Source organism: Vulpes vulpes, chromosome 1 (genome assembly GCF_048418805.1).
Source record: "Vulpes vulpes isolate BD-2025 chromosome 1, VulVul3, whole genome shotgun sequence".
NCBI lineage: Eukaryota > Metazoa > Chordata > Mammalia > Carnivora > Canidae > Vulpes > Vulpes vulpes.
This window is the reverse complement of record NC_132780.1, coordinates 201,120,014-201,129,569: the sequence shown is the minus strand read 5'-3', so window position 1 is coordinate 201,129,569 and position 9,556 is coordinate 201,120,014. Positions and strand designations below refer to the sequence as shown.

The 9,556-nt window shown below is 47.3% G+C and overlaps 1 protein-coding gene across 1 annotated transcript; it reads left to right on the top strand.

Moving 5' to 3' along the window:
• The first annotated feature begins 1,986 nt into the window (after positions 1 to 1,986).
• On the top strand, positions 1,987 to 7,951 carry PDCD2 (programmed cell death 2). The gene is made up of 6 exons (XM_072739659.1): positions 1,987 to 2,310; positions 2,795 to 3,037; positions 3,377 to 3,505; positions 4,742 to 4,845; positions 6,508 to 6,621; positions 7,613 to 7,951. Exons 1-6 carry the CDS (start codon positions 2,028 to 2,030, stop codon positions 7,769 to 7,771), a joined length of 1,032 nt encoding a protein of 343 aa, XP_072595760.1. The 5' UTR covers positions 1,987 to 2,027; the 3' UTR covers positions 7,772 to 7,951.
• The last annotated feature ends 1,605 nt before the right edge of the window (positions 7,952 to 9,556 follow it).

Below are 9,556 nucleotides of genomic sequence, written 5' to 3'. Positions count from 1 at the left end.
TAGACCAAAAATTATTAAGTGGTCCTTGTAAATTCCCTTCCGTGGGTGGAAGATTCTAGTGCCTAGGCAATCTGAGGCAAACGGCAGTGCAGGGACGCATGTGTTCAACAGCAAAATGACTCATCCTCACTGGGGCTCATTGAATGCAGAAATTCTGCAATATTAGCAACTCATAAGGGACTGACCTGCCAGCTTGCTCCCTTTACGTGGGGGTGAGGAAGTGAGTCACAGAGGCATTGGCTGAACCTCAGCTAAACAAACTCATAAAAAATGCATTGCCTTGAGAGGACAGTTTGGGAGGAGCTAGAGCACGTCCAGAGGGGAGGTGTGTACCTCTCAACAAAGGGGTGTGAGGAAGGCACAAGGACCACAAAGGTCACACTGGAGACTTAGTAAGAGAGAGGAGTGGCGGTGGTATCCATCTCCAAAATGCAAGCTCATACTTTCAGACTTATAGCAATAAGGACAGAATCGAAAGCTGAGTCACAGGCCACAGCTGATCTGATAGTGAGTTAGGAGAAAGGGCACAGAGCAATTTGAACACTCGTCCATGAAAAATACAGTAGAACTCATAATAAATGGATTCCAGGTAGAAAGCAGAGGGATCCTAGTAGGAGCCGAAGCAGATTTCCCAAACGAGTTTCAGCTTTGAAGGGGCTCAGCTTTGAAGGGGCGCTCTGGGACGCCTGGGGGGCTCAGCAGTTGAGGGTCTGCCTTGGGCCCCCGGGGCGTGACCCCGGGGTCCCAGGATCGAGTTTCGCATCCGGCTCTCTGCGTGGAGCCTGCTTCTCCTTCCTATGCCTCTGCTTCTCTGTGTCTCTCATGAATAAATAAATAAAAATCTTAAAAAAAAAAAAAAAAGAGAGGCACTCGTGCTTTACCTCATCTTCACATGTTTGGATTATGTGTGTCATAGAGAAAACAGGATTGCACAGGCTTCAGGTGTGAAAAGTCACTGGATTTTCTAAGAAGTCTGGGATTCCACAGCTGGGAAGAAAAATCTGAGCAAACCCTCACTTCAGTGGACAGAAAACGCAATTCACATCTACAATCACCCCATCTGAGAAGGGACGACGTATGTTTACCCAAGTTCCCGAACTTAGTTTTCAAAAATAAATATTCTCATATTGTTTTCCCTTCAGTAAAATAGAGCTTACTTTGGTTGCTTAAGAATCTAGGAATCGGGGCGCCTGGGTGGCTCCGGTCCTGGCCCCAGGGCCGAGCCCCAGCACCGGGTCCTGCTCATCGGAGAGTCTGCTCCCCCCCCCGCCCCCGCCCCTCCCCCTGCTGGTTCTCTCTCCGAGAAATAAATAACAGGGTAAAAAAAAAAATTTTTTTTTTAGAATGATTAACACGTGCTTATGGAAACACCACCAGAAAACAAACACTAAGATGAAAGAGAATGTTACTGTGTTTTAATGCTACGATTTAAGTAAAATTAAGGAAACTTTTTTCAAAACGAAGGACCTGGTAGATGTGATCCGGTGTAAACAGATGCGGGAACAGCAGCACGAGGTCCACGTGGGGCCGAGCCCGAAGCAGAGCGGCCGGGCCCTGGGTCCTCACCGCGCGGGGCCTCGGGGCCTCGGGCCGGGGCTCGCCCCGCGGCAGGTGCGCGTGCGCGGTGGCCCCGCGGGCCGGGCGGGCGGGGGCTGCGGGACCGGCCGGGAACGACGGCGACATCGCCGACGCGCGTCAAGTTTCACTCAGCAAAGTAAAACTCACTGTCCGACGTAACGAAGGCTGCCACGTCCACAAGGCGGGGCAGGGGAGAGCCCAAAACGAAGGACCCAACCGAAACCGTGGGAAGGGCTGGCGAGCCGCCCCGCCCCGCCCCCGCTCCCTAAGCGCCGCCGCGCCCCCGGGACCCGGAGTTAGGGACGCGCGGCGCCCGCGGAGGGCCGGCCGGTTCCCTAGTCCCGCCCCCTCTCCCTGTAGCCCAATCGCTGCCGAGCCGCCGTCGCGTGCTTCCGGTGGCCGACTTCCGCCTTCCGGCCGCCGAGCCCCGCCGCCGGCTCGCGCGCTCCATGGCGGCCGCCCGCGCGGGGCCGGTCGAGTTGGGCTTCGCGGAGGCGGCGCCGGCGTGGCGGCTGCGCAGCGAGCAGTTCCCCAGCAAGGTGGGCGGGCGGCCGGCGTGGCTGGGCGCGGCGGGGCTGCCGGGGCCCGAGGACCTGGCCTGCGCGCTGTGCGGCCGCCCGCTGGCCTTCCTGCTGCAGCTGTACGCGCCGCTGCCCGAGCGCGCCGACGCCTTCCACCGCGGCCTCTTCCTCTTCTGCTGCCGGGCGCCGCCGTGCTGTGCGGGTCTGCGGGGTGAGCGGCCGCGGCGCCGGGCCTGGGGCGGGGCCTCGGGGGAGGGCGGAGCTTCGGGGAGGGCGGGGCTTGTGGGGGCGGGGCCTCGGGGAGGGCGGGGCCTCGGGGCGGGCGTCGCGCACCTGCTTCGGCCCCGCAGCCCCGCAGCCCCCGCGGCGCCCTGTGGCCCCGAAGGAAGGGCCCGCCGGGTTCCGACCGTCCGAGGGAGCTGGGCCCGACAGCGTCTGTATGTCCCTGCGGTCAGTGCGACTTGGCCGGCAGAGCCCTTGCGTTATTCTCGGCGAGCTCGAAGACCGCATTCAGTTGTCGTGGATGCCCAACTAGTCTGTTGTTTTCCACGTGGTGTTTTCTCCTCTTTCAGAAAATAAGATCCCTGACATCGAAAAGTTCCTTCTTTTCGATCCTGTGTGAACCGGAGGCCCCAGTATTTCGATTGCTATATTGTTTTACTGACGATGCTTCATTTCTCCTCGTTTCCTCATAGTTTTTAGAAATCAGCTGCCCAGAAAAAATGACTTCTACTCCTATGAGCCACCGTCTGAGGATCCTCCTCCCGAGACAGGAGAGTCTGTGTGCCTCCAGCTCAAGTCCGGTGCTCACCTCTGCAGGGTTTGTGGCTGCTTAGGCCCCAAAACGTGCTCCCGCTGCCACAGGGCCCGTTACTGCAGTAAGGAGCACCAGGCTCTGGACTGGAGGTGTGGGCACAAGCAGGCCTGCCTGCACCCAGGTGAGGCACCTCTTCTGCGGTCTGGGCTCGGTTTCATAGTCTCTATCCACTTCTGAGGATAAAAGTTAAGATTAGAGAAGGTATTATACTTTTCAAAATTTTGGTAACTGGTAACAACACCTAGGAAGGAGGAACCATGAGGTCTTGCCTGCTCAGTTGTGTCTCAGACTTGCCTTAATACGGGCGATTAATTTATGATCTAAACTGCTGAACTCTGTGTATTATATTTACTAGGGAAAACTGTTACTACATAGAATACACTTTAGAAATGGAAAATTATTGGACCCTCTTTAAAACTAAAGGATTAGTAATGATGCTAGTTACCTTTTCTTGTTTCAGATTTAGATGGAACAGTTCCAGACCACAATTTCCTTTTTCCAGAATTTGAAATTGTAATAGAAACAGAAGAGGAGATTACACCTGAAGTTGTTGAAAAAGAAAATGAATCCGAAATTGTGGGGAGCATGGGTAAGGAGTTAGCTTTAGAACGTTAAGTGATTAAATGTAATGCTAGAAAGAAAAGGCTCAGTATGTCAAGAAGAGAGGAGAAGTGTGACTCAGTATGACAGGAGAAGTCAACTCACTTTGGAATCTGTAGCCTGTAATTTTCAAATACTGTACCTCCCCGCATGGTGTATTTATCAGATAGTGGTTCTGATGAAGACCTGTCTGGGCAAGTATCCAGTATCCGGGTGGTCGTGGGATAAGGCTCCTCCACTGGATAAGCTCATCTGGACCCAAGATCTGTTTCTCAGTTGTAGTTGGAGCATGTGAGTGTGTGTAATGTAGTGTTGCAGGGGTGGGGGTGACAAGGGCCCTTTAAATGTTTCATTTAGCTGGTTTCAGATACCCGATTTTACAGGTTACCTGGAGATGATGGTATGGGACTCTAGTCCCAGGGTCAGCGAGATACTTAAGAGAAGGATGCGTAGATAGCATTTATCCAGCAAAGGCTACTTGTGCATGATCTTCTCTCAAGCAGTACAGTGAGTTAGGAACTACCTCATTTTGCAGTGAGGAACGTGAGGTTTTCTGTGTAATTTGGTTGGTCATGTAACCAAAGTTTTAGAACTGCAGTTAGAGCTCAATGTTGTTGACTGCAGAATTTTAGTTCCTAACTGCTACAAAATTAGGTTTGAGAGTCTAAATCAGACTTCAAAATAGGTTACTGTCAGGTGCTGTCATAAATATGCTTTGGTATATGTAACATAGACTAAATCCCATTGAGGACAGCAATGGTTTGGGGCTGGGATTCCAGGATGGGAGTGTGCAGAGGGAACAAGCCAGTGGGTCCACAGGGAGTGAGCGTACCAGCCGGGAAGGGACGTGTGAGACAGGAGATTGGTGGGACGGTCCAGGCAGCGAAAGGGCAGTAGTGAGAATTAAAGGCTGTGTTTGTTGGGTGTCCTTGCATCTACTGGGCACAAGTCCTAAACCCAGGACTTGCGTCTGTGCTTTTAATTGACAGCTTTCAAGAGAAGCACTCACTAGGAACCTGCCCAGCAAAGTGGGGTACCTGGAAAATCAGATGGTCCTGAAGTACTAACTTTAATGAATTAAAATAGGGAAAGCCTATGGGAACATCTAACTATCTGATTTAACTCTAAGTTGGTGGTTTGAAATTTCCTGCCCTCAGCACATGGGGAATGTCAAGTCATGGGGATTAGTCCTCTTGCCTTAACAGTTACGTTGATGACTTTTCAGGTGAAGCACCTGAGGAAGAATTGGATTCTATGGCCAAACATGAATCAAAGGAAGATAAAATTTTCCAGAAGTTTAAAACTAAAATAGCGCTTGAGCCGGAACAGGTAAACTAGAACTCTTACAACTCCTTCTTGTGTTCTTTTCAGGCTGTGTTTTCCAGGTACAGTCCCTGAGAAGTAACTAGAATAAAGCTAGTCTCTTGTTACAGGAATCCTTTCACACAGTGGTCCTGCAGATCCTGTCAGTAGTTTCTGAGACTGCAGGTTATACTGTTTATCACCTAGGGGGTCCGTGTTTTAAAGAAAGCATTAGAGACAGATGAGTAAGGTGTGTTGCCTATAATACAGGAAGTTTGTACCAGTCGAAGGAAGGAAGGAAGGAAGGAATAGATATTTTTGCCCATTTATCCAACAGGAACCTTTTGCTTATAAAACCAACATGACATGTTACCGCAGACACTAGTTTTGTGAAAAGAAAAATGGGCTTTGGTATTGGGAAGAATCCTGGATCCTGGAATTAAACAATGAGCTTTGATGTCATTGTATCTGCAGTGTGAAAAAAATCAGAGGGTAGTTGTGAGCGTGAAGGGAGAATGTAGGCACATAGTAAGTGCTCAGCAAATGTTTCCTGTATTCATCTGTTTTTTTTTTTTTTTTTTTTTTTCTTTTCATCTCTGTTCTTCCATTAACATCATTCCCCTTAAAGACACTAAATCAGGGCAGCCCGGGGGCTCAGCAGTTTAGCACCACCTTCAGCCCAGGGCGTGATCCTGGAGACCCGGGATCGAGTCCTACGTCGGGCTCCCTGCATGGAACCTGCTTCTCCCTCTGCCTGTGTCTCTGCCCCCCCCCCCTCTCTGTGTCTCATGAATAAATAAATAAAGACCCTAAATCACTGCAGAAAGCTCAGCTAAACTTCTATAAAGCAGTCACTGGATCAAATAAATATCCCGAGCAAGAACGTTATAAGGATAGACATAAGCACTAAGCACTGAGAAGGTAGTTTTTAGCAATGTGTATGCTTTTAACAAAACACAGGAAAGCCATTCTGTCGATTAAGATCTTAACAATGACATTTATCTCTGTATTATTTATCTAAACTACTTGGCATTTGTATCTTTAAAATGTTTTTCAAAAAATTTGTGAGCGAGACTGTGCACAAGCAGGGGTGGGGGGGCAAAGGGAGAGAGAATCTTTCAATTTTTTAAAGGTTTTATTTGAGAGTATGCAAGAGAGCAAGCGAGCAGCACACCTGTGTGTGTGTGTGTGGGGGGGGGCGGCGGTGCGGGGAGAGAGGGACAAGCAGACCCTGTGCTGAGCGCGGCTCTGGCTCCATCTCACAGGCCTGAGATCATGACCTGAGCTGAAACCATTCAGGTGCCTAACCAGTGGAGCCATCCAGACGCCCCGTCCCTTTTAAAATCTTTTAACTGAGGTTCCTTTTATCTGATAGCACAGACTCTGGGCTGCATTCTGGATTCAGAAACTGGTAATGGAGAAACAGGATTATGTGGGACCCTACTCAGGATTCAGATTCTAACCATATTATCATCTATGAAATATGATTTTGGTATCCAGAGTCAGATAAGCTAAAATAACTGACTTGATGACATTTTATTAACAGTGCCAGGTCTGAGGTGGGGAATAGTAAAACTGTTTCAGATGAGTGCTCCATCAAGGTTCTCCAGATGATTATGCAATCACAGGCTACCACTGGCAATTTAGGTGACATGTTGGCGATCTGCACATGATCCTGGTTGATTTTAGGTTCTCAGATACGGCAGAGGGATTGCACCCATCTGGATCTCTGGTGAAAATATCCCTCAAGAAAAGGATATCCCACATTGTCCCTGTGGTGCCAAGAGGATATTTGAATTCCAGGTATGACTTCAAGAGTATTTTAACATATGATCACCCTAAGTTATCTTACTAAATGCTATAAAACTTTTCCAAAGTAACACATAACACACGGATCCTGTTGTTGCTACAGAAAGTGCCTTGTCTCACCTAAGAGCTTATTCCTTGGAGGGGATTAGGTTTGATGGTCTTATCTGATAGTTATTTCTCTCTCTAAATAACATGCTTTTTCTGGTAATTTGTCAGTTTACTAGTTTTTAGACATTATCCATTCACTGACATGTGCAGTAATGAGGATTTAAATGTAGTTTCTTTTTTTTTTTTTTTTTTTAAATTTTTTTTTTTAAATTTTTTATTTATTTATGATAGTCACAGAGAGAGAGAGAGAGGCAGAGACACAGGCAGAGGGAGAAGCAGGCTCCATGCACTGGGAGCCTGATGTGGGATTCGATCCCGGGTCTCCAGGATCGCGCCCTGGGCCAAAGGCAGGCGCCAAACCGCTGCGCCACCCAGGGATCCCTAAATGTAGTTTCTTATACCATCTGGACCATCCTCTCCCCTCCCAGTGCGGTTACAGCATCATTTTTGGTGTCTCCATTTTGTTACTTTTGTAATTTTAAATATTCCTTCTTGTTACAGCAATTAAGGTCTTTGTACTTTGTGACAGGAGTGTTTTATTAGAGGTGCTAAACTGTTTGGTGTTAGCTTGTGGATTTGTTAGGAAAACAAATGGACATAATCATTAAGACATATGGTTTTTCAAAAGGATCACAATCCATTTGGGTTGGGTAGAAGTGCTCTTCCACAGCCGATCTGCTAACCTTACACAGTGGTAGTAGGTACTATTTGTGGCTTAGGGGAAAAGAGGAATTGTGAAGACTGTATCCAACAGTAATTGGTTCTTGGTGTCAAAGCTAGAGAGACCAGCATCCCTGTAATCACCTTGGCACAGGCCTGTTGAAAGCAGTGTTCCCGGCCTCAACGCAAGGCTCTGATTGAGTCGTCCTCTTTGCAGGTCATGCCTCAGCTGCTCAACTACCTGAAGGCCGACAGACTGGGCAAGAGTGTCGATTGGGGTGTCCTGGCTATCTTTACCTGTGCTGAAAGCTGTAGACTGGGGACTGGCTACACAGAGGAATTTGTCTGGAAGCAAGATATAACAGATACACCCTAAAGACACTGTAAAGCCTCACAGATGCTCTTAATCTCTTAGACCTTGCAAGACCATTTCTACACTTTATCCTAAGAGACAAAAGTACAAAGATGTTGTTTTAGGCGAGTTTACAATGTGTAAATATTAATGAAACAATAATACCCAGTGACAGGTAATTAAATAAATGTTGGTGAATCCCTACAGAGGGTAATGCAGTCTTAATGACGTAGACTTGTATGTACAAGATACAGGTTTAAACTGACACAAGATCTTCATGGCATGTTCATATCTTTGTTAAAGTATTTATACATGTGTATGTCCACAGAAACCTGGAAAGATACACACTTGGTGGGAACTAGTTAACTAAGGATGGTGGGACTAAGTGAAATAATTGTTTTACCTACGTGTTTCTTTCTACAAAAATGGGTTAATTGCCTAATTAAGACAATCCATTACTCAGAACATTTTTCCTCCTGAAATAGGCAATGTTAAAACCAAGAGAAAACTATTTGGGTAAAACCCAAAGAGACTTGACTGGTAATCAGGTCACTGTCACCGGCTCTAGGATACACAGAAGCCCAGAACAATGGAAAAATACAGAACTCACAGGCTGGTGAGTGTTATGAATAACTGACTTTGGAGAGAAGCTCTACCTCAAAACTGACCTTGATCAGAGACTGCTGCAAGGCAAGAATGAGGTCCTCCCACCCCCATCTCCTAACCAGCGTACATGTGGGGAGTAAACCCAAGTAAGGAGGCAGGAATCAGCCACTGGGAAATGTGGCCCTGAGGTCCGCTAAACCTATTAACCGTGCTAAGGCTCCTTCTGGCCCATGGTGTTTCTCAGTTACGTTGTGACGGTTCCCGGTTCTATCAACACCCAGTAACGCCTGCCAAGCGCTACAGCAAGCCTAAAGGGACACTGCTGTTGACGGAGTGCTTGAAAACCAACAGCTAATCTAGGTTGGCCCATATTCTCCCATAAGTGTGTCTTTTTATTTTTTTTTTTTACTTTTTTTTTAATTTTTATTTATTTATTTATTTTTTTTAAGTGTGTCTTTTTAGATGTTACACCATACGTTAACGTCACTGACTACTTGGCTATCTCCCTACACTTTTATATGAGAAACTCGTGCCCATTAGCCCACATTCTATGTGTACCTATGTGTATGTAATTCATAGAAGGGTGTGTATAAAATACAGTGAAGCAAAGCGCCACATGGGAAACCACTAGGGTACTTTTAAATACCTGTCAGGAAGGAGGAAGGTATCACAGCTTTCAAGCTGAGAGAGCAAAGTCAGAATCACGCATGGCTTCTGGAAAACTGGACTAGTGGTGGGGGTGGGGGGGTCTTCACATTGCAAATTATAAATGATTCCTGAAGTCGGGAGATGTTAACAGTTTTCCAATGCAGATCAGCACCCTCACTGCCAAGGATTTTAAGCAAATCCATTAGGGTTTGGAAACCTCACCAAATGATTGTAGACATTCTCGCAGGTGTGCTGGGAATAACCAGCCGGGCTGTCCTTTACGTGTGCATCCCTGCCAATTTCTGGAAATCACAGTGAAGAGTTCACAGGGTCTTTGCACTTATAGACTAGTCCAAATTACCAGAAAGTGTCCATGTCAACTGGCATCCATCTTAAAAAGATAACCGTACAGAAAATGCCAAATAAAAATAACCTAAAACCAAAAATTTAAATAAAAACATGAAGCAACTCAGTTGTCTCTAGAAATAGCAAGATGCATTTAAAAACACCATACAATATTCACATCTCACCCAGTAACTTCCTGTGGAGGATGTC